Below are 25,251 nucleotides of genomic sequence, written 5' to 3'. Positions count from 1 at the left end.
AACTGTTACAGCACAGAGTTTCCAAACACAGGGGCCCAACATCGTGAGACTTCAAGTGCGAAGCAGACTCGGCAGACTCGGCAGACCAGTTTGGGGTTTGAGAAGTCAATAAAAGAAGAAATGTTTTTATTTAGTTGTTCGAATTTCTCTAAATCAAAAGGCAGAACCTAGATTCGAGCCAATGTGTTATTTCCTAGCCGTCAAAATTAGCAAAATATAGTCCTTTATACATTGTTTTGGGAATTTCCGATACTCCCTGACTGTCTAGATTTCATTTCAGTGATTATTAGTGAGCTGGACACAGTCAAGAAACTGTATGAATGTAGGTCCTTTATCATTTCTACACAGTTTAGATTTGGTTTCAGTCATTTTAAAGTATATTGAGTTCGTCTCCCCCACGGGCCGGATTGGACCCCTCGAGGGCCGGATCCGGGCAGTATTTTGACACCCCTGTAACTAAACCATCTTTGGTTACAGATCAACAGGAGATGTTTTCAAGGCTACAATGCTGAAGTCAACTGAAAGAAAACTTCTGCTGTCACATAGCCTGGCAGTTAAGAGTGTTGGTCCAGTAACTGAAAGATTACTGGTTTGAATCCCCGAGCCGATTAGTTCAAAAATCTGTTGATGTGCCCTAATTGCTCCTGTAAGTCGCTCTGGATAAGAGTGTCTGCTGTCTAGTGGAAATATGCTTTGACATTTGAAATAAGGTAACTTCCTGACACTGAAAGGATAGTCAGATAAGTGGAAAGATGGTAGGGAGAATATTACCTGATGAAACCAGTTCTATGCAATTGAGCTTTTCAGGGTTGTTCACACACAGACAGATGATGCCATATCTCATTGACAACAGATGGAAAGGACAAACGCATTCAGACAGATGATGCCATATCTCATTGACAACAGATGGAAAGGACAAACGCATTCAGACAGATGATGCCATATCTCATTGACAACAGATGGAAAGGACAAACGCATTCAGACAGATGATGCCATATCTCATTGACAACAGATGGAAAGGACAAACGCATTCAGACAGATGAAACCTGAGGGGTACACTATAAAGCAGGATCAAGGAGTTACCCAGCTAACTTACCTAAACATTCCGATATAACATTTACATTTTGTAGAAAGATAAGATTGAAATGGGCATGGTCTAATTTATTTAATATCTATGTTGTTTTTTTTGTGAACCATAAAATCAATAGTTATTTCTGGTTACATATCAAAGTCAGCTAACTAATGGATTATACTTTTTAGAGTACCTGTCTGATTTCCGGCCACAGACATAAAGTGCTCATGCCTTACATCCAGGTTCATGTAGAGACCATGTCTAGTTGTTACGATATTACTAAAGGTTTCAGGAAGTGTCGATTGCTGAAAGTACACAAAATCTATCAATGTACCAAAAACAAACGTACTGGACTGGATACAGCTGGCATGCAGGTCCTCAGGAGGAAATGAAAACTTCAGTCTTCTCCAGATAATGTGGCACCACCTGCTGGTAGGAACAAGGTCACTGTCTGTTGGATTCAATGAAATCAACCCGCAGAGGGATAGAGGGATTGGGCCAAAAGTAATCTTCTAAAACTATAAACAAAGATGAAGAAATCTATTCAGAGCCTGTGCCTGTTCAACAGTTGTCTGACCAAAGCTTCAACTTCTAAACAATGAAACAACAATCAAAACCTATTTTTTTTTCATAAATACATTATATGATAACAATATCCAAAATAGACAGTATGCCTCAACATTTTGTGAAATCGTTATACAATGGGAGAAAAACAACAATCCAGAAAATAATAGATCAATGCATGCATTATAAAAACTAATTTGACCTTTATCCTGCATAGTTTTGTCTTTTTTCAGGACTGGGGACGTGTCAAGGGCACATCTGGATAATATTAGAAGTGCTAAAGACGCAGCAGCATGAGCAGAACTCTCTCTCAGAAACAGGACAGAGAAACTCCTGGAACTGTCTCTCAGAAGAAGGATTCAAAACCTTCCAGAACTGTCTCTCACGTCAACCAACAACAAACATACAGCCAGATGCCTCTGGAATTCAACCACACAACTCACCAGGGAGACATATTTTTAGGTTAGTTCAGAACTGAATTCTCTTAAAGGAATATATTTTTGTGGTTGTGTTTGAGAGTAGTTGAAATAAGTCCTAAAAGTGTGTTTGATGTATACCTGGATGTTGACACTGCTCGTCCTGAGCCTGGGGTTGGGGCATGCTCAGAGGTCCACCCAGGAAGCCTTCATGATGCAGTATTTTGAGAGGAGGATTGCTCAACTTGAGGTAAGAGACAAAAACAAAAGCCTAAAGACTCCAAACTACATGTTTTCTTCATTACACACAGAGGATGAATGGATTGGCTTATGGTCAAATAAAACTAATATCATATTTTCAGATTACTCTACCTCATTGTTTAGTCTGTATTGATAACATTAGAGCAACACTAAACTAAAACCAATGTTAACAGCAAATCTCAAAACAAACTGTTCACTGTGACGATGCAAACTAGGGACTCCAATGCATATACACCCTACTCTCATTTGGCACCAAACACTGTGTGCAAATGTTTTTGTTTGTTCATGTGGTTAGAGTGTACCGTTAAACATGTCCCAAAGTTCTTATACAAGCGATCACACGCAAGTAGAAATTGTTAACAATGTTAATTAAGAATTTAAGTTACATTGTTTCGATTTATCGACCTGTACTCACCATCACAACAAAAAATGTTGGACTGATTTGGAGGGGCCCAAGACGAAAAAGGCAGTTTCATAAATTAGCAGCATTTCAATCTTCTCGATTTGTCAGTTGGGATAACTAGTAGTACAGCGTCATCTTCTATCACTGGATTGAGGTACGTTTTCGAGCCATATTCCACGCCGGCTCAACTCTGCGCTGATTAGGGCAGCCAAGCGTTTCTAAACTATTCTGGTTCATTTCAGGAGCGCTTGGGCTAGAGTGACATTTGGTCCCATTTTTTTGTTTTACTCAGCAGTATGAGTAATTACTGATGTTATAGGCGCTCTGCCTTAGAAGCCAGTTGTTGCCTCAGTTATTGGCTATTTAGATGATTGTTTGTCGTTTTTAAAGTTTATATGTCAGAGTTCATCAACGTCTTGTAAACATCCATGGTTCCATTTCACCTTCCCCACCTATAAATAAATGCCTCCATTTTGCACCTGATTTTGTCTGAATCCTTAGACTTCACACCCCCTGACAAGACCACCTAGGGTCCACTATCTTACAATCACATTGTGCCACTTCTTAGACAGCATCTGCTTGCTCACCTCTCTTGCCCAGGAGCGTCTGATCAAATGTGAGCAGAACACCCAGCAGGTGGACCAGAAGATCTATGACCTGTCTACAAAGCTGCGTGGCCAGCTGGCTAGCATGGAGGTGCACCGAACGGAGGTAAAGACTCAGGTGGATAATGTAGCCATGCGGGTGGAGCGAGTAGAGAGGGACCTTGAGTACCTGGAGGATAAGACCCCTAACCAGCCCCACATCGAGGTAGAGGAGGCCTTGATGGAACAGCAGATGAAAGACGCCCAGAAGAAAATAGTAAAGATCACACTGGGGACAGGTACTTAGAAACTGATGTTAACTGGAAAACAATGTAATATACATGTGTGTGTGTTGTACATGATATTGAGAAATAAATTAGGATACTTTCAATCTTACTCTTGTCCTTTCATGTATAGACTGCAACATAGCTCTCACTGGTGTGAAGTCTCTGAAGATAGTGAAGAAAGCAGGGGACGTCTATGGATCCTGGCTGAAAGACCCTACTAAGGGTTCTGCCAAAATCTATTTCTTCAGCGGGAATAAGAACAACACCGTACTGGAGTTTAAATCCTTGAAGACCTTCACTGAGGGAAGGCTCGCCCAGGCTCATCCAATTCAACTCCCCTTTCCCTGGCAGGGAACTGGCCATGTGGTCTACAATGGCTTTCTGTACTATCACAGGGCAGACACACCCAATCAGATCTTAAAGGTGCATCTCCTCAACCGCACTGTGGCCGACAGTATGCTGCTGCCCGGGGTTGGCCGCCTGCCTACCTACGCCCTCACCACGCATACCTTCCTGGACCTGGCTGTGGACGAACTGGGCCTGTGGGTCATCTACTCTGACCCAGAGTTTGGGGGCAACCTGGTGATCACCAAGCTGGACAAGAGCAGCCTGGCTGTGGAGCACACCTGGGACACCACCTGTACGAGCCGTGACGCAGAGTCAGCATTCATGATCTGTGGAACGCTGTACGTGGTGTATAACTCCCGCTACGGAGGGCGCTCCAGCATTCAGTGCCTGTACGATATCCACGACACCATCCACAGTGAGGAGAGCCCTGTGCTGTTCTTTCCTAAGCGCTACACCAACCACTACAGTATGCATTACCACCCCAAGGACAAGCAGCTGTATGCCTGGGACGACGGCTACCAGACCATCTACAAAGTGGACCTCAAGCGCAAGGCTGAAGTCTGACACGAGTCTACATTAAACGCTTATCAGTCATAGAACCACAGAAGTATTCAAAACATAACTAATTAACAATGTCCATATTCTTATCATAATAGCTAACAATAATCCATTTAAGTTGAGGTAACACAATACACAGTTTACTCAAGGCCCATATTTTCACGTGACTTTCTGCAAGATTATAATAAACTGCATTTAAAAAGTTGTCTTTCTGAGAGCAATGTAGTGGTCAGATGGTTCTTAGTACAATGTAGTCAGATGCTTCTTGGAGGTACAGTGACAGAAAATACATTTTTGCCAATATGGCACTGTTGAACTGAATGAGGTGAGAGAGCTCTCCCAAAACAGTAGCTTTTTGCATAGTCATAAATGTTTATGGAGCAACTTTTATGACCCTGCTGAACACATCAGAGCTCTAAAGATTGTATGTGCCTGTAAACTAATGGAAAACTAAATCTGACATTTCCACAATCTGATGGTACTATTCTATTAACAGACAAACCATATTTTCCTATTCCTGTTCCTATAATAACTTTGATATGAGCTTCTGTTCTTGTTCTTTGTGGTCACTTTGAAAGGCAGTACATGACATGTTGTTATGGTGTATGTATATGGCATAGCAACCACGTGAACAGGCTAATTGTGCATGGGCCAAGTGTAGTCAAATGAGATTAGGTAGCTAGTAATAGAGCCCCACAGTAGGTGTCATAATACCCATAAAACCTAGTGGTCAAACAAGGAAATGGTTCCAATCGTTGTTCCACCATTCATTATTCCCATAGGGGATTTTAGAAACACTTCAAATAATGGCTAGGCTTACTCTGGCGTGATGTTTTGATAACTATGTAAATCACTCTCACAAGGTGCCTTGTATCAATATATTCAACTTAACTTATTTACTCTCTGATTAAAAATGCTAATTAGCATCAAAGTAGACATCATGCAAGACTACAAATCCCTGCAAGCTCCTGCACGTCATCTCTAGCTGACACCTTTGCTAACAGGTATTGTGTCAATTTAAAACTTGCACAAGACAGTTCAAAGAAATGTCAGTTTAAAGAGATGTTATTTATTCATTACTAAATTCGTTACTAAATTAAGCTAACATTATATGGTAATCCAGAGATTCTTACCTTTGCCTTAATTCGGCTGTCTCGTCCAAATCATCATGGCATTTGTAGTTCTTTATGATAGCCACATACACAGCTAATTAGCATTTAATTTTGGGGGGGGTAGATACAGGCGACTGTTTTGATAAGTCACCTTGTCCTAGAGAGAGTTACATGGTTATCAAAACGTCACGCCAGGTAAATCCCATATGGGTAAAAAATGTATGGTGGAAAACGATGGAACCATTTCCTTGTTTGGCCGGTAGTTTTTATGGGTATTATGAATCATGCTGTGGTAATCTAACCTGAGATATTTTTGTTGAGTTTTTTTGTATAACTATGCTTGTCTCACTTATAATCAGCAGATGGCACTGTTGTCAAGAACGTCAGCACAAACGCCAGTGAGCCAAGCGTCCAAATGATAGGCTGGCTATATGTTTTAGTCCTACAGTCCTAGGGTATATAATATTGTGTACGTGCTGGGCCATGGCAGACTCAACCAAGTGAGATTAAAATTTGCACAGGTAAATGCCCCCCCCCCCCCCCCCCACAAAAAAGTGTATTTATGTGTACACAAATAGCATACACAAGATGTGATGAGTTGTAATATATTTATTACACGTGATTACAATAATTTGTTGCAGATTTGAGGTTACATGTAGTCTTGTTCACGTATTGAGAAGGAAGAGTAGCTAGAGCACATGGGCTGTATAGTTTGATGGGATGGCACGCCCTTAGAATCACATGACAGGTGATTGGTGGAGAGGCTTTATGATGAACACATTTATGGCATTGGCAGCGCGAAGGCACAGTCGGGCAAGGCGCGGAGCATCCCATCGCTGAAGACACCACTTACAGTGCCAAGGACGTTTTTTAAATCCAAGGTGGTCGATAGTGTATTTTGCAAGTTGCAGGGGAGGAATACGCGCTGGAGAGCAAGTCTCCGAAGTCGAGGATATTATAGGTAATGCCGAGACACTTGTTTTCTTATTATTATTTACTTAGTAAAGTCCTACACGCAGGTATTCATAATATAAGTAGATACGATTTAAAGCCTATCTGTAGTCGAATGTACGACGGCTTTGTGAATAAACACAATTTTAATTGTTCTATAATATTTTTTTCAAGTATGTTCAATACAATGACTTGCTAATGGAACAGGTGGATGAGCGCTGGGAAAGTGACAGAATAAAACTTGTCTGAACATGACAATGCAGTTGTGTACAGTATGTGGTTTCAACAGTTTCTTAGCATTCCACGAGTATCTAAGCACTTGGCATGTAGCTTTATTTAAATAAAGTAGTAGTGGTTGTTTTTCTCAATTTGTTTTTGTTGCAGTTGCTTTCACACTTAGTAGTAAAATAATATGGTTTTCAGTTTATGTATGTACACAATTTATGTAAGAATTATGAGGAGAAAATGGGCTACATTGAATGCACGCAAAGCAATTCCCTGCTTTTTAATGGTTTGTATGGGTTTCTGTTGATGAAATGCAGTTTTGTTGTTTTCAGGGTAGGCTATAGTAGCCTATGATGTGTTAAATGATGTTGCAGCCTACTCACCCGAGTTTAATTGCAGACTATCAATTATGGACTGCATGACAAGCAGCTAAATATTTCTTGCTGTGAATGATATGGTAATTTGTAAGTATCAAGGCTGTAGTGCACCCAGCTGTGTGTGCTTGCCATCAAACAGCGAAGATGATTCATAGACCAGAAATGCTTGAGTGTCTTGAATATGGACGAAGAGTTGGAGGGGACTTGCACCCAGGATACAATGTATTCTGTTGCCATGCTCATCCGAAGTAGCCCAAGTTACATTAATCTGAATAAATTCACCCTAAACACCAGTGGTTCATTGGTCTCCAAATTTTACTGAACAAAAATGTAAGTGCAACATGCAACAATTTCAAAGATTTTACTGTGTTACAGTTCATATAAGGAAATAAATCAATTGAAATAAATGGATTAGGCCCTACTCTATGGATTTCACATGAGTGGGAATACAGATATGCCTCTGTTGATCACAGATACCTTTAAAAAACGGTAGGGGCGTGGATCAGAAAACCTGTCAAATCAAATCATCTTTTATTTGTCACATGGGCCGAAAACAACAGATGAAGACCTTACCGTAAAATGCTTACTTACAAGCCCTTAACCATCAATGCAGTTCAAGAAAGAGTTAAGAAAATATTTACTAAATAAAGTTTAAAAAATACATTAAAATAACAAGGCTGTATACAGGGAGTACCAGTACCAAGTCAATGTGCAGGGGATACCTCGTCAGTTGTACAACTGAATGCATTCAACTGAAATCTGTCTTCCGCATTTAACCCAACCTCTCTGAATTAGAGAGGTGTGGGGGGACTGCTTAATCGACATCCACGTCATCAGCACCCAGGGAACACTGCCTTGCTCAGGGGCAGAACGACAGATTTTTACCTTATCAGCTCGGGGATTTGATCTAGCAACCTTTCGGTTAATGGCACAATGCTTCCTACCTGCCAGGCTACCTGCCAGGTACAGGTTAGTCGAGGTAATTTGTACATATAGGTAGGGGTAAAGTGATTATGCATATAAAATAAACAGCGAGTAGCAGCAGTGTAAAAACAAAGGTAGAGGGGAGTCAATGTAATAGTCCGGTGGCCATTTGATGAATTGTTCAGCAGTCTTATGGCTTGAGGGTAGAAGCTGTTAATGAGCCTTTTGGTCCTTGACTTGACGCTCCGGTACCGCTTGCCTTGCGGTAGCAGAGAACACTCTATGACTTGGGTGACTGGAGTCTTTAATAATTTTGGGGCCTTCCTCTGACACCGTCTAGTATATAGGTCCTGGATTGGCAGGAAGCTTGGCCCCAGTGATGTACAGTTGAAGTCTGAAGTTTACATACACTTTAGTTGGAGTCATTAAAACTCGTTTTTCAACCACTCCACAAATTTCTTTTCAACAAACTATAGATTTGGCAAGTCGGTTAGGACATCTACTTTGTGCATGACAAGTAATTTTTCCAACAATTGTTTACAGACAGATTATTTCATTTATAATTCACTGTATCACAATTCCAGTGAGTCAAAAGTTTACATACACTAAGTTGACTGTGCCTTTAAACAGCTTGTAAAATTCAAGAAAATTATGTCATGGCTTTAGAAGCTTCTGATAGTCTAATTGACATCATTTGAATCAATTGGAGGTGTACCTGTTGATGTATTTCAAGGCCTACCTTTAAACTCAGTGCCTCTTTGCTTGACATCATGGGAAAATCAAAAGAAATCAGCCAAGACCTCAGACATTTTTTTGTAGACCTTCACAAGTCTAGTTCATCCTTGGGAGCAGTTTCCAAACGCCTGAAGGTACCATGTTCATCTGTACAACCAATAGTACGCAAGTTTTAACAGCATGGGACCACGCAGCCGCCATACCGCTCAGGAAGGAGACGTGTTCTGTCTCCTCGAGATGAACGTACTTTGGTGCGAAAAGTGCAAATCAATCCCAGAACAACAGCAAAGGACCTTGTGGAGATGCTGGAGGAAACAGGTACAAAAGTATCTACATTGACAGTGAAACAAGTCCTATATCAACATAACCTGAAAGGCCACTCAGCATGGAAGAAGCCGCTGCTCAAAAACCGCCAGAAAAAAGCCAGACTACGGTTTGCAACTGCTCATGGGGACAAAGATCATACTTTTTGGAGAAATGTACTCTGATCTGATGAAACAAAAATAGAACTGTTTGGCTATAATGACCATTGTTATGTTTGTAGGAAAAGGGGGGAAGCACGGGGGTGGCAGCATCATGTTGTGGGAGTGCTTTGCTGCAGGAGGGACTGGTGCACTTCACAAAATAGATGGCATCATGAGGAAAGAAAATTATGTGGATATTTTGAAGCAACATCTCAAGACATCTGTCAGGAAGTTAAAGCTTGGTCGCAAATGGGTCTTCCAAATGGACAATGACCCCAAGCATATTTCCAAAGTTGTGGCAAAATGGCTTATGGACAACAAAGTCAAGGTATTGGAGTGGCCATCACAAAGCCCTGACCTCAATCCTATAGAAAATTTGTGGGCAGAACTGAAAAAGTGTGTGCGAGCAAGGAGGCCTACAAACATGACTCAATTACACCAGCTCTGTCAGGGGGAATAGGACAAAATTCACCCAATTTATTGTGGAAGGCTACCCAAAATGTTTGACCCAAGTTAAACAATATAATGGCAATGCTACCAAATACTAATTGAGTGTATGTAAACTTCTGACCCACTGGGAATGTGATAAAAGAATAAAAACTGAAATCATTCTCTCTCTACTATTATTCTGACATTTCACATTCTTAAAATAAAGTGGTGATCCTAAAAACGTATTTGGCTAAGGTGTATGTTAACTTCTGACTTCAACTGTACGTATGGTCACTGTGGGGACGACGTTGTCGATGCACTTATTGATGAAGCCGGTGACTGAGGTGGTGTACTCCTCAGTACCATTGGATGAATCCCAGAACATATTCCATTTCCGGATATTCCATTTCCGTATTGAGCGAGTCACTGGTACTTCCTGTTTTAGTTTTTGCTTGTAATCAGGAATCAGGACTATGCGTCTCTGTGTGTAGAGTAAAGGTGGTCTAGAGTTTTTTTGTTCTCTGGTTGCACATGTTACATGCTGGTAGAAATGAGGTTAAACTGATTTAAGTTTGCCTGCATTAAAGTCCCCGGCCACTAGGAGCGCTGCTTCTGGATGAGCATTTTCTGGTTTGCTTATGGCCTTATAGAGTTGGTTGAGTGCAATCTTAGTGCCAGCATCTGTTTGTGTTGGTAAGTAGACGGCTACGAATAATACAGATGAGAACACTCTCGGTAGATAGTGGTGTCTACAGCGTATCATGAGGTACTCTACCTCAGGCGAGCAATACCTCGAGACTTCTTTAATATTAGACATTGCGTACCAGCTGTTATTGACAAATAGACACACAACCCTGCCCCTCATCTTACCAGACATAGATTCTCTGTCCTGCTGATGCAAGGAAAACCCAGCCAGCTCTATATTATCCATGTCGTCGTTCAGCCACGACTCGGTGAAACATAAGATATTACAGGTTTTAATGTCCCGTTGGTAGGATAGTCTTAATCGTATCCATTTTATTTAATTAATTAATTTATTTATTTATTTTTTGGGGGGGGTGGTGGATCAGCTTAATATTGCGGAAAGAATGTTGCTTCCAATGTAATTGTCTGCATCACTTCCAATCCCCCATATTTTTTTGGGTAAATATATATATCCATTCACGTATGCATACATATACACATATATACATACACATACCTACATAGACATACATACTTTTTTTAAAGAGTATACCTTTATTATTATTCCCCGCAAACCCTACCACCGATCCCCCAGTTGGAGTAAACTGATAAACATTTCTGTTTTTACCTTCAATTTATACATCTTATACACATTTTACAGACACAGTCTACTTTATAATAATTCTCTCTTGTTTGTTCTTAGTCCTTCCTCTATTTCTGTTGTCCATCCAGTTTGATTTCCACTTGTAACTGTTCTATTTCACAATAGCTCCGCACCTATACACATTTCACAGATCCCGTATGCCCTACATTGTTTATCTTGTTATTAGTCCCACCCTTCAGCTCCACTCAACCTTTCCCATCTATCTTCCAACATCATCCATTTCGGATTTTTATTTGCCATATATTTTTCAACTGTGCTGTGATGCTTCACAAAAGATTTGAATCTTCCCATTCTCATAGCTTCCACGGATTGTAAATTAAAAATAAACAATTTTGCTAAAATAATTATTATATTATTGATTGATTGACTATGGCTTTTCAAATCCCCAAGTATTGCTATCTGTAGCGTTAGTTCTACGCAAATGTTGCAATTCTTCAACCATTCCTGGACCTGTGACCAAAAACGAGCTACATGCGGACAATACCAAAATAAATGGTCTAATGACTCTGCCTCCTCACAGCAGAATCCACAGAGCTGGGAAGATTGTATCCCCCATATATATAACATTCTATTAGTTGCAAGAATTTTGTACAATAATTTAAATTGAAAAATTCGAAGTTTTGAATCCGGCGTTGTTTTGCATATCAATTCATAAACCATGTGCCATGGAATGGGTACATCGAAAATCTCTTCCCAACTATTTTGCAATTTATATGGCACAGCTGTAAGTTTTTTGGTCCTTAAATGAAATTGGTATATGTTTTTATTTATCACACTTTTCTTTAACCATTTATGTTCTTTAATATAAGGCCGACATACAAGTTCCTTACTTTTATCCCCTTCCACCTGCCTCTTCCATTTTTGTGGTAATGCTGCAATTAATTGGTTGTAATTTTGGGTAGAGCAGACATTTCCATATGTCTGTGTTAGCTGCATGTGTGACATTACTCCACCAGTCCTATTTATGATATCATTCACAAAAATTATACCTTTTTTAAACATTTCTTCGATAAATACAGTTTTTTTATCAATTACTATATTTGAATTTAACCACAAGATTTGTTGTACTATTTGTTCCGTCCTTTCAGGTGGATTAAACTGAAATTGCAACCAACTTTCTAAGGCTTGTTTAAAAAATAAAGATATTTTGGAGATTATTTCCTTTTCAAGCAACCGAAAGTGAGCAGGTGTAATCTGAATAAAGGGAAAAAGGCCCTTCTTGAACATAGGATGAGACATTCGTACCAATCTACTAGAGAACCAGTTTGGACTTAAGTATAACTTTTGTATGACTGACGCCTTTAGTGAGAGGTCTAATGCTTTAATATTTAATAATTTCTGCCCTCCGAATTCATATTCGTTATATAAATAGGCCCTTTTAATTTTATCTGGCTTGCCGTTCCAAATAAAATTGAATATTTTTTGTTCATATAATTTAAAAAGCAGGTCACTAGGTGTAGGCAAAACCATAATTAAATAGGTAAACTGTGATATGATTAAAGAGTTAATCAGGGTGATTTTCCCACAAATAGACAGGTATTTTCCTTTCCATGGTAGCAAGACCTTATCTATTTTTGCTAACTTTCTATAAAAATTTATTGGAGTGAGATCATTTCTTTCTTTTGGGATTTGTGTACCGAGTATGTCCACATCACCGTCAGACCATTTAATTGGTAAACTACATGGCAATGTAAAATGTGTATTTTTTAGTGATCCAATACGTAATATGGTACATTTATCATAATTTGGTTTCAATCCAGAGAGGATAGCAAATGTATCTAGATCCTCTAAGAGGCCTGGAGAGATTCTAGTTGTGGTTTTAAAAGAAAACATGAATCATCAGCGTACAATGACACCTTAGTTTTTAGGCCCTGGATTTCTAATCCCTTAATATTAATGTTTGATCTAATTTTAACAGCTAACATTTCGATTGCAATAATAAATAGATATGCCGATAGTGGACAACCTTGTTTTACTCCTCTAGATAGTTTAAAACTTTCTGAGATGTAGCCAATATTTACTATTTTACACCTAGGGTTACTATACATAATTTTTACCCATTTTATAAGAGATTCCCCAAAATTGAAATATTCTAGGCATTTATATATAAACTCCAGTCGTACTTTATCAAAAGCCTTTTCAAAATCAGCTATGAAAACCAGGCCTGGTGTCCCCGATATTTCATAGTGTTCTATTGTTTCCAGTACTTGCCTTATATTATCTCCAATGTATCGTCCATGTAAAAAACCTGTCTGATTAGGATGAATAATATCTGACAAAACTTTTTTTATTCTATGCGCCAAGCATTTTGCTAGGATTTTTGCATCACAACACTGAAGTGTAAGAGGTCTCCAATTTTTTAAATGGACTGGATCTTTATATATACCACTTGGGTCCTGTTTCAGTAATAATGATATCACACCTTCTTGTTGCGTGTCTGATAATCTATCATTTATATAGGAGTGGTTAAAACAAGCTAATAATGGTCCTTTGAGTATATCAAAAAAATGTTTGTATACTTCCACTGGTATGCCATCCAGTCCTGGAGTTTTCCCATCCTTAAAGGCCCCAATTGCATCAAGTAGTTCCTCCTCTGTAATTAGGCCTTCACATGAGTCTTTCTGTACAGATGTTAATTTTACATTATTATTAGGGAAAAAATCCATACAATTAGTTTCAGTTAGTGGAGATGGAGGAGCCTGAAACGAAAATATATTCTTAAAGTACTTTACTTCCTCTTTCAAAATATCATTTGGTGAATCATGCGTGACTCCATCATTTGTAACAAGTTTTAATACGTTTTTTTTGGTAGCATTTCTATATTGAAGATTGAAAAAGAATTTGGTGCATTTTTCCCCATATTCCATCCAGTTCGCTTTATTTTTGTAATATATTACACTGGATCTTTCTTGAATAAGTTCCTCCATTTCTTTTTGTTTTTCCTCTAACTTATTCTGTGCCTCTATGGTACCGTTTTTATTGTTATCTAACTGTACTGTTAGTCCTTCAATTTCCTTTGTTAATATGGACTCTTTTGATCAAAATTGCTTTTGTTTTATAGATGAGTACTGAATTGCATGGCCTCTAAAGGCACACTTAAAAGTGTCCCATACAATATGGGGATCTGCTGTACCTATGTTATGTCTAAAAAAGTCAGTTATAAATTCTTTTGTCCTAGTTCTAAACAATTTATCATCTAGTAGGCTTTGATTAAATTTCCAATATCCTCGCCCACGTGGAAATTCTGTAAGAGTAATATATATGCCAATTATGTGATGGTCCGACCGCATTCTGTCCCCTATCAAACACTTTTTAACTTTTGGTGCCAGAGAGAATGATATAAGAAAGTAGTCAAGGCGACTAGCTTGATTAAGCCTCCGCCATGTATATCTCACTAGGTCAGGGTATTTAAGCCTCCATATATCCACTAATTCCAATATATCCATGACATTCCTGATTTCCTTAAGTGCCTGAGGGTGATAGTTTGTAGTGTGATTTCCTTTCCGGTCCATAGAGGTATTTAAGACCGTATTAAAATCTCCCACTATAATAATAGAGTCTAGTGTTGCTTGTAGAGTTGATACATTCTTATATATATTGTCAAAGAAGCTTGGATTATCATTATTCGGACCGTATAGGTTAATAAGCCATATATGTTTATTGTCCAATAACATATTTAAAATAATCCATCTACCTTGAGGATCTGTTTGGACAAGTTGCACATTTGGATCAAAGTTATTATTAATTAAAACCATCACCCCTTTTGAATTTCTTTGCCCATGGGAGAAATATATTTCGCCCCCCCAGTTCTTTTTCCACAAAACTTCATCTAAAACTGTCGAATGGGTTTCCTGTAAACAGTAGATATTATAATCCTTCTCTTTTAGCCAGGTAAATACTGATCGTCTTTTTTTATAATCTGCTAAGCCATTACAATTGTAACTGGCTATACTTATTTCACCACTTACCATAATGAGACACACCTTTCAATTATTTTTATCAAAATATATGTTTGTAAACGTCCTATTAAAAAGTAACATAATGATTGAGTGTCTATATAGTTGTACCATGACATTTGCATCTCCACTAAGCAAACCTCCAATTGGTCCCCACTATTCCACCCGCCAAAAGCCCCCATCTCGAGTTGGGTTGTCATCCCAATGCCCGGCAGACCACCCCGACCCCCCGCATCGCACAGCCCCGGACCGACTGGGATCCATCCTTCGAAAAGTGCACACAGCACCATCCACCGAACCGAAGCAGATCCATTGCCAAATGCATTTCCATCGCCCTCACCTCGATTTTTATGAATGTGAATGTGAATCATCCTCTATAGTCCCTAACATCTTTTACTTCTTCCTTCGCAACAGTTGTGGGATACACACATACACCCACACTAATTCAGCCCATACACCCACACAACCATAAGCTCACCCTCTCAACAATTGCACCATCCCAGAGCCCAACTCAAGATGGGTCATGATTTACAAATGTACTTGCAGTTGCAGCTGCATGAGAAGGCCTGCAAGACCGCGCAAAAAATGAGCATAAATGTAGAGATTTACCATTGTCACATCCTAGATGATGGAGGTCAAATGTACACCTTCTTCCTGAAACACCCACAATACGGTCATCCATTTTGACCATGTTCCCAAGCATCTCCATGCAGTCCGATTGGTTTCGTGCCACCAGGGCCACAATAATATACCCCCTCTCTGAATGTCCGAGTGTGACCCCCTCCCCATGGGTTACTGCAGCTAGTGTTGCCAGCACTGCCACTGCCTGGGTGGGGGCACCCCACCGGAATCCCCACCGGCTAGGTATAAGGTCGTCAAGGTTCTCATTAGCAGCTTTGAGAATTTCCTTGTTTATTATGCTCTCCCTTTAGGGGGCTTTGGCTTTGCAGGACCAACCCTGCCAGCAGGCTCAGAATCTTGAGGGGGCAGTGCTGCTCTTGGTCCCTGACCTCATTTTGGCTGCATACAGACCGCCTACAGCATGCACATAAAACAGTTAGGGACTTCTCCTTAGTATCTGGGCCATTCATGTGGGTGTCTAGGGTATAGGGCCATGGACCGTACCATTAAAATAGGATAATAAATAATTAGATATAATTTATTTTAAAAATGTAGTTCCCCATGATAGGACAATAAATAAATCGTATCCATTTTATTTCCCATTGATTGCACGTTGGCCAATAGTAAGGATGGTAGTATAGATTTACTGACTCGCCTATGAATTCTCTGAAGGCAGCCTGACCTCTGCCACCTTTTTCTATCTCTTTTCTTCACGCAAATGACAGGGATTTGGGCCTGGTCTCGAGAAAGCAGTATATCCTGTCTAGGATCAGCGTGGCGCTAGCGGCACACCCCCCCCCCCCCCACTGAAAAACCAGTGCCGCGAAATTAAAAAAAAATATTTTTTTTAAATATTTAACTTTCACACATTAAAGTCCAATACAGCTAATGAAAGACACAGATCTTATGAATCCAGTCAACATTTCCGATTTTTAAAATGTTTTACAGGGAAGACACAATATGTAAAGATGTACATCTATTACCTAAAAACACATTAGCATAATCCACCATCTTTTATTTGTCCACCAACACCAGTAGCCATCACCAATTCGGCTAAACTAAGATATTTATAGCCCCTAACCAACAAAAAAACTCATTAGATGACAGTCTGATAACATATTTATGGTATGGGATAGGTTTTGTTAGAAAAAAGTGCATATTTCAGGTATATGGCATAGTTTACAATTGCACCCACCATCACAAATGGACTAGAATAATTACAATGAGCAACGTGTTTACCTAACTACTAATCATCAAACATTTCGTAAAAATACACAGCATACACTAATCGAAAGACACAGATCCTGTGAATACAGACAATATTTCAGATTTTCTAAGTGTCTTACAGCGAAAACACAATAAATCGTTATATTAGCTTAGCACATAGCAATTAGCAGCCCAGCATTGATTCTAGCCAAAGTGAGCGATAAAAGTCAACATCGCCAAAAGATATTAATTTTTTCACTAACCTTCTCAGAATTCTTCCGATGACACTCCTGTAACATCACATTACAACATGCATATACAGTTTGATCGAAAATGTTTATATTTAGCCACCAAAATCATGGTTAGACAATGTGAAATGTAACTCGGCTGGTCAGAATTTGTCCTTGCGCCACTTAGACAGTGATCTACTCTTATACATAAATACTCATAAACGTGACTAAAAAATATAGGGTGGACAGGGATTGATAGACAATTTAATTCTTAATACAATTGCGTTATTACATTTTTTAATTTATCCTTACTTTTCAATACAGTTTGCGCCAAGCGAAGCTACGTCAAAAAACATGGCGTCCTAAGCCACTAAAATGTTTCGACAGAAACACGATTTATCATAATAAAAATGTCCTACCTTGAGCTGTTCTTCCATCAGTATCTTGGGCAAAGGATCCTTTCTTGGGAGAAATCGTCTTTTGGTGGAAAGCTGTCCTCTTGCCATGTGGAAATGTCAACTACGTTCGGGATGAACTGAAAAGCGTGCCCAACTTTTCACATCGTTGCAAAAATAAATGTCCCAAAATCGCACTAAACGGATATAAATTGCTATAAAACGCTTTAAATTAACTACTTTGTGATGTTTGTAACTCCTATAACGAGTGAAAAGATGACCGGAGAAATATAACAGGCTAAACTAACGCTTGGAACAGGAGAGGGTCGGTGTCTTCCACGCGCGTTACGCAGCAAGAAAAGACTTGCTAGCTAAAGGTTTTTTTCATTTGTAGGGCCTGTGAACGAGCAATCGAGCCCGTTGGAATCGTCATCACGTAAAGGCATCCAGGGGAAGACGTAAGAAGTGTCCGTATAGTCATAGCAACGACAGTGCCCTTTTAACTGACTTCAGAAAAGTGCCCAACATTTCTCAAATCTGACTCCATGTCAGGGAAATTGCTGTAGAATGGGCTCTGTTCCACTTAGAGACAAAATTTCAACTCCTATAGAAACTATAGACTGTTTTCTATCCAATAATAATAATAATATGCATATTGTACGATCAAGGATTTTGTGGGAAGCCGTTTAAAAAATTAGCCACATTAGCATAAATAGTCTAAACAGCGCCCCCATCCCCAACAGGATATCCTTCGGGTCAGACCCGTTAAAGAAAAAATATTTTTCCAGTTCGAGGTGCGTAATTGCTGTTCTAATATCCAGAAGCTCTTTTCGGTCATAAGAGATGGTAGCAGCAGCATTATGTACAAAAATAAGTTACAAACAATGTGAAAAACCAAACAAAATAGCAAAGTTGGTTAGGAGCTCGTAAAACGGTAGTCATCCCCTCCGGCGCCATTGTGTGATCACCATTTGCCTCATGCAGCGTGACACATCTTATTTGCATAGAGTTGATCAGGCTGTTGATTGTGGCCTGTGGAATGTTGTCCCACTCCTCTGAAATGGCTGTGCGAAGTTGCTGGATATTGGCGGGAACTGGAACACGCTGGTGTACACGTGAATCTAGAGCATCCCAAACATGCTCAATAGGTGACATGTCTGGTGAGTATTCAGGCCATGAAGAACTGGAACATTTTCAGCTTCCAGGAATTGTGTACATATCCTTGCGACATGGGGCCATGCATTATCATACTGAAACATGAGGTGATGGCGGCAGGTTAATGGTACGAAAATTGGCTTCGGGATCTCGTCACAGTATCTCTGTACATGCAAATTGATGATAAAATTAAATTGTGTTCGTTGTCCATAGCTTATGCCTGCCCATACCATAACCCCACAGCCACCATAGGGCACTATGTTCACGACATTGACATCAGTAAATCACTCGTCCACACAACGCTATACACGAGGTCTGCAGTTGTGAGGCTGGTTGGACGTCCTGCCAATTCTCTAAAACAACGTTGAAGGAGGCTTGTGGTAGAGAAGTTATCATTCAGTTCTCTTGTTAAAGCTCTGGTGGAGTCAGCGTGCAAATTCTCGTTCAAAACTTGAGGCATCTGTGGCATTGTGTTCTGTGACAAAACTGCACATTTTAGAGTGGCCTTTTATTTTCCCCAGCACAAGGTGCACCTGTGTAATTATCATGCTGTTTTAATCAGCTTCTTGATATGCCACGTCTGTCAGGGGAATGGATTATCTTGGCAAAGGAGAAATGCTCACTAACAGGGATGTAAACAAATTTGTGCACAAAATTTAAGATAAGCTTTTTATGCGTATGGAAAATTACAGGGATCTTTTATTTCAGCTCATGAAACATGGAACCAACACTTTACATGTTGCGTTTATATTTTTGTTCAGTATCATTCACAATACTGTTGTTATCACAGAGAAAGGGTGCTTGTTGCATTCTTTTTTAAATGTTTTATTGTATAGATTTTATAGATAGATCTCTGTATAGATCCCCCAATTGGTAGTTACAGTCCTGTCCCATCGCTGCAACTCCCGTACGGACTTGGGAGAGGTGAAGGTCGAGAGCCGTCCTCTGAAACACATCCCACCCAAGCCACACTGCTTCTTGACACAACTCCCGCAACACCCGCCAGCCACACCAATGTGTTTGAGAAAACACTGTACACCTGGCGAACGTGTTAGTGTGTATTGCGCCCAGCCCGCCACAGGAGTTGCTAGTGCGTGATGGGACAGGAACATCCCTGCTGGCCAAACCCTCCCCTAACCCGGACGACGCTGGTCCAATTGTGCGCCGCCCCATGGGTCTCCCGGTTGGAGCCGGCTGCAACAGAGCCTGGACTCAAACCAGGTTCTCTAGTGGCACAGCTAGCACAGCGATGCAGTGCCTTAGACCATTGCGACACTCGGCAGGCCCCTCAATCTTAATCTATTGAAGATACACTTGATTCATCAATAACTTATTTGATTGTACTGTAAAAAAATGCCAACTTAACCAATTGCTTAATCAGTGTTATTCTGTGAGTTGAATGGACTTCAAAAGGACAAGAATTTAAGCTAATGTGTTCAAGTTTGTTTACTCAACAAACTCTGCTTGAAGTGAGCTGAATTTGAAAAAGCTTGTTAAGTAAAATTACAAATTAATGTTTGCTCAAAACCACTCAAAACAACCCCCATCATTATCATATTTCCCAGCATGCTCTACTGCAGGATGATTTTCAGAATTGTTTGCTTAAATACCTGTTCTTGCTTGTACATTGATTGGTTTATTAATCTTATGCTACACAAACATAAATAACATACATTTTTCTAAACTAATCCAATTTTGTTGTAGTTGGACTTTTTGCACCTGTTACTGAGATAGCTGTTCCAGTTTATATGATTTAGGTAGTCTCCATTTTCCCTACCCTGACAGTCCTTCTCAATGTAGGTTGTGGTTGATTTAAAAGTTCCAATTGTTGCATATCCTCACTCTGGCTGGATTCCAATAAGAATTACACATCACTTTGCAAGCCAGCATAATGTGACTTGCAGGCTTGATGTGGCCTGTAAGCCAGGAGTTTCAGACCACTGTGTTAGGGTGTAACTAGGCCCTCAAAGAAAGACCTTATGATTTATGTAATGTATTGTCATCATTTTACACTAAGAAATATGCAAATAAGGTATAATAAATTCTCAAGTTGAATTGTATGTTCATTTAACCATCAATTCAAAGTTGAGTGAACATACAATTCAACTTGACAATGTATGTTGATTCAGCTACAGTATATGCCCAAATGTTGAGCAAACTCACCAGCCTGTTGCAGCTGGTTGCCTTACAATTGTACGTTTAATTATTATTATTATAATTATTATTTTTCTATTTGGAGTTTAAATTAATGTGAGGAAATACTAGTTATTTCCAACATACAATAAATGTTCAAAGGAGAGTTTGCATGTACAGTATAAGCTTATATCCTGCACTAAGTCACAGAATGAGGAAGAAAAGACAGAACCATAAAAGCAGATCAGGGCATTATACTCTGTGGATCAAACAGTGTGTTTAATACCAACAGGAGTATTCCTCCTTCCAGTCCTAGGTTTGAATAATTATTCTGTCAACTCACATGGCTATGGCATTGTGAGTCATCTACAGGAGGTAATCCTCAGTCAGATACTGGAGGGAGAGCTTGAAAAATCACAGGGAAGACCATTTCTTTTGTTGATTTTAGAGCCCGAACGATATGTTTTTTGGGGTCTGATACCGATTCGGATTTTTGGGGGGGGCAAAACGTACCATTACTAATCTATCTGCCGATAAACTGTTTTACAGCAGGAAAATTTTTCCACACTGAGATCTCATGAATTGCCATCCAAAAGAGCGATTGTACAATACCTATGCTTCAGATGTTGATTTCATACATTGTGACAATAATGACACATCATGAGAATGGTGTGTTCAGATAAGCATGCGATTTCCTTTTTTCATTCTATTTATTGAATATCGGTTATCGTGGCGTTATCGACCAATATGGAGTTAAAAGGCCAATATCTGGCGATTTAATAGTGATACACCGATATATCAGTCAGGCTCTAGTTATTATATATAATTTTCTTACTAGCAAAGAAAAGCAGCTGTTGCTGCTCTGCTTAGGCTCCCTTCAAGGAATGTTCTACCAGAGTTTACTCAATGAATGATACTAGTGGACAGACCTCTGGGTAGCCTATGTATGGTGCTGGACACTCCTGTTTTGAGGTGTCGAAGATTAAAAAAAAACAGACAAGCTAGTGAAAGGGATCTGCTGTGTTATTACATATAAAAAAAACACACTTAAAGCGGCTATCAACAGTTGAAACAATAACAAAGCACTGATTTGCTACAAAGCTGAGGGATGGGGCTGAAGAAATGGAACCACTCATATTCATAGACAGAGCTATGGATGCAAGGACTGATCATCCATGACATCACAATTTAGTTTTAACCATGTTTTGAGGCTATACAGTGTTTGTTTGCATTTACTTTGTTTACAGTACAGTAAAACAAGTTTATATTGTGGGTTCTGATGGGGTACGACAGTTGAACTAAGCTCATGAGGCAGTTATTTTTTAAGAATCAAATCAGTACATATCATTCATTTATAAGTCCAAAAATGGATGTAGCTACTGCAGATTGTCCATTTAATATACTGTATGTGTAAAAAGTCAAGACAACACATTGGCAGTCCCACAGCTCCAGAGTGTAAATTCCTCTTGGTAATGAGTGTGTTGGGCGGCAGTCAGTGGGGCTGTGTTCTGAGGATCATGTGCTCAGACAAATGGATAAGGCCCATTATTTGTCCTGAGCTCTGTTTTATGCCGCTCCCCAGCCCCATGTGAAACAGTATGCGATTGTATGTCTTTGAGATGACAAATCCTTCCAGGACCCAGGCCAAATGCGTTAACAGATATTGCAATTGTTTAGCAACTTCCCCCTCAGGATGACCGTAAATGCTATTTTATTTCTGCAGGATTTTATGTTTGCATGGCATTTGGACTGCTATGCATTGCCTGGATATGTTCTGTATGGAAATCATTGACATCCATGCTTTAGTTACAAGTAAACTAGAGTCGTATGCAGAAATGTCTAAAATTTTTAATAACAAACATATTACTTAAGTTATTGATCCTGGGGTCCACCAGTGACATTCTTCAACCTGTGTGCTTCCCCCCTAACTGTGATGAGAGTTCAGACAAAGGTGAGCGACCTCTACCAGGCCAGGACATTTACTTTCTCCCTGCTTGACAAAAGATTTAAAGCTCCATGGTAAACAGATAGTTAGCCGGAAGCAAAAAAGAGAGGTTGAAGTGAACATTGTTTTAATCGGACAAAGTTATATGACCATCGCCTGTCAAGGCAAATCAAGCTAAAGCTTTCAGCAGAGCAGAGAAGTGTTGAGTGGTGAGTGATTGTGGGAGGGAAAAAATACTGTGGGACATAGTTTGACGCTTTTTCCATGCAGGTTTGTTGTTTTCCAGTTAGAGTTGGAGTTCCTTAGCTAATCAGGTATCCCTGTGTTCTCTAGGAATATGATCCCTAAAACAACTACCTCCACTCCCAGCTCAGATGGGGGTTCTGCCTAAAGGATGAGCTGTTACAACATTTGGATTTGGAAAACTGTAATGAGTCCTGTGTGTAGCTGGTGTAGAGAGTCAGGCACAGGACAGCAGATACGAGTAAATCAACGTGCTTTACTCAAAAAAGACAAATATACAAAGTAACATCTAGAGCATACACAGACGGACCAAAATTACAATAAACAATCACTCACAAAACCCATGGGGGGAACAGAGGGTTAAATTAAATAAACAAGTGATTGTGAGATTGAAAACAGGTGTGAAATACACAGACAAAACAAATGGAAAAATGAAAAGTGGATCGGCGGTAGCTAGAATGCCGGTGACGTCAACCCCGAACGCCGCCCGAACAAGGAGAGGGACCGACTTCGGCGTAAGTCTGACAAAAACAATGCACTTTTTATTAATAACATTTTTTTTTTAAATAACTTTATTTAACCAGGTAGGCTAGTTGAGAACAAGTTCTCATTTACAACTGCGACCTGGCCAAGATAAAGCAAAGCAGTTCGACACATATTACAACACAGTTACACATGGAATAAACAAACATACAGTCAATAATACAGTAGGAAAAAAATATATATACAGTGTGTGCAAATGAGGTAATATAAGGGAGGTAAGGCAATAAAATAGGCCATAGTGGTGAGGTAATTACGATATAGCAATTAAACACTTGAGTGAGATGTGCAGAAGATGAATGTGCAAGTAGAGATACTGGGGTGCAAAAGAGCAAAATAAATACAGTATGGGGATGAGGTAGTTGGATGGGCTATGTACAGGTGCAATGATCTGTGAGCCGCTGACAGCTGTTTCTTGAAGTTAGTGAGGGAGATAAATCAAATGTTTTTATATAGCCTTCTTAGATCAGCTGATATCTCAAAGTGCTGTACAGAAACCCAGCCTAAAACCCCAAACAGCAAGCAATGCAGGTGTAGAAACACAGTGGCTAGGAAAAACTCTCTAGAAAGACCAAAACCTAGGAAGAAACCTAGAGAGGAACCAGGCTATGAGGGGTGGCCAGTCCTCTTCTGGCTGTGCCGGGTGGAGATTATAACAGAACATGGCCAAGATGTTCAAATGTTCATAAATGAGCAGCATGGTCAAATAATAATAATCACAGTAGTTGTCGAGGGTGCAACAGGTCAGCACCTCAGGAGTTAATGTCTGTTGGCATTTCATAGCCGATCATTGAGAGTGTCTCTACCGCTCCTGCGGTCTCTAGAGAGTTGAAAACAGCAGGTCTGGGACAGGTAGCACATCCGGTGAACAGGTCAGGGTTCCATAGCCGCAGGCAGAACAGTTGAAACTGGAGCAGCAGCACGGCCAGGTGGACTGGCGACAGCAAGGAGTCATCATGCCGGGTAGTCCTGAGGCATGGTCCTAGGGCTCAGGTCCTCCGAGAGAAAGAAAGAAAGATAGAGAGAGCATACTTAAATTCACACAGGACACCGGATAAGACAGGAGAAGTACTCCAGATATAACAGACTGACCCTAGCCCCCCGACACATAAACTACTGCAGCATAAATACTGGAGGATGAGACAGGAGTGGTCAGGAGACACTGTGACCCATCCGATGATACCCCCGGACAGGGCCAAACAGGCTGGATATAACCCCACCCACTTTGCCAAAGCATAGCCCCCACACCACTAGAGGGATATCTTCAACCACCAACTTACCATTCTGAGACAAAGCCGGGTATAGCCCACAAAGATCTCCGCCACGGCACAACCCAAGGGGGGTCGCCAACCCAGACAGGAAGACCACGTCAGTGACTCAACCCACTCAAGTGACGCACCCCTCCAAGGGACGGCATGAAAGAGCACCAGTAAGCCAGTGACTCAGCCCCTGTAATAGGGTTAGAGGCAGAGAATCCCAGTGTAGAGAGGGGAACCGGCCAGGCAGAGACAGCAAGGGCGGTTCGTTGCGTCCCAGTGCCTTTCTGTTCACCTTCACACTCCTGGGCCAGACTACACTCAATCATAGGACCTACTGAAGAGATGAGTCTTCAATAAAGACTTAAAGGTTGAGACCGAGTCTGCGTCTCTCACATGGGTAGGCAGACCATTCCATAAAAATGGAGTTCTATAGGAGAAAGCCCTGCCTCCAGCTGTTTGCTTAGAAATTCTAGGGACAATTAGGAGGCCTGCGTCTTGTGACCGTAGCGT

The 25,251-nt window shown here is 40.2% G+C and overlaps 2 protein-coding genes across 5 annotated transcripts in view; both read left to right on the top strand.

The window, feature by feature from the left end:
* Positions 1-280: 280 nt before the first annotated feature.
* On the top strand, positions 281-4,964 carry olfml1 (olfactomedin-like 1). Its single transcript, XM_055933560.1, has 3 exons — positions 281-2,302; positions 3,317-3,599; positions 3,718-4,964. The coding sequence occupies exons 1-3, from the start codon at positions 2,186-2,188 to the stop codon at positions 4,497-4,499; spliced, it is 1,182 nt and encodes a 393-aa protein (XP_055789535.1). The 5' UTR covers positions 281-2,185; the 3' UTR covers positions 4,500-4,964.
* A 1,184-nt stretch (positions 4,965-6,148) lies between these two features.
* LOC129862162 (liprin-beta-2-like) overlaps positions 6,149-25,251 on the top strand; it is a 121,591-nt gene continuing 102,488 nt past the window's right edge. For 2 of the 4 annotated variants that reach the window (XM_055933559.1, XM_055933558.1), the window contains exon 1: positions 6,151-6,566. The gene's annotated coding sequence lies outside the window, so the exon portion shown is untranslated. Of the gene's footprint in view, positions 6,567-25,251 lie in introns of all 4 variants that reach the window. The other 2 variants (XM_055933556.1, XM_055933557.1) reach the window with 2 other exon arrangements.

The sequence above is a fragment of the Salvelinus fontinalis genome, chromosome 9 (assembly GCF_029448725.1).
Source record: "Salvelinus fontinalis isolate EN_2023a chromosome 9, ASM2944872v1, whole genome shotgun sequence".
Classification (NCBI taxonomy): domain Eukaryota; kingdom Metazoa; phylum Chordata; class Actinopteri; order Salmoniformes; family Salmonidae; genus Salvelinus; species Salvelinus fontinalis.
This window is presented reverse-complemented; position numbering and strand designations above follow the sequence as displayed.

Coding starts and splice junctions, on each gene's coding strand:
- olfml1 (XM_055933560.1), top strand. CDS start 2,186: ATGTATACCTGGATGTTGACACTGCTCGTCCTGAGCCTGGGGTTGGGG. Junction 2,303..3,316: donor GGAGGATTGCTCAACTTGAG/GTAAGAGACAAA, acceptor TCTCTTGCCCAG/GAGCGTCTGATCAAATGTGA. Junction 3,600..3,717: donor AAAGATCACACTGGGGACAG/GTACTTAGAAAC, acceptor TTTCATGTATAG/ACTGCAACATAGCTCTCACT.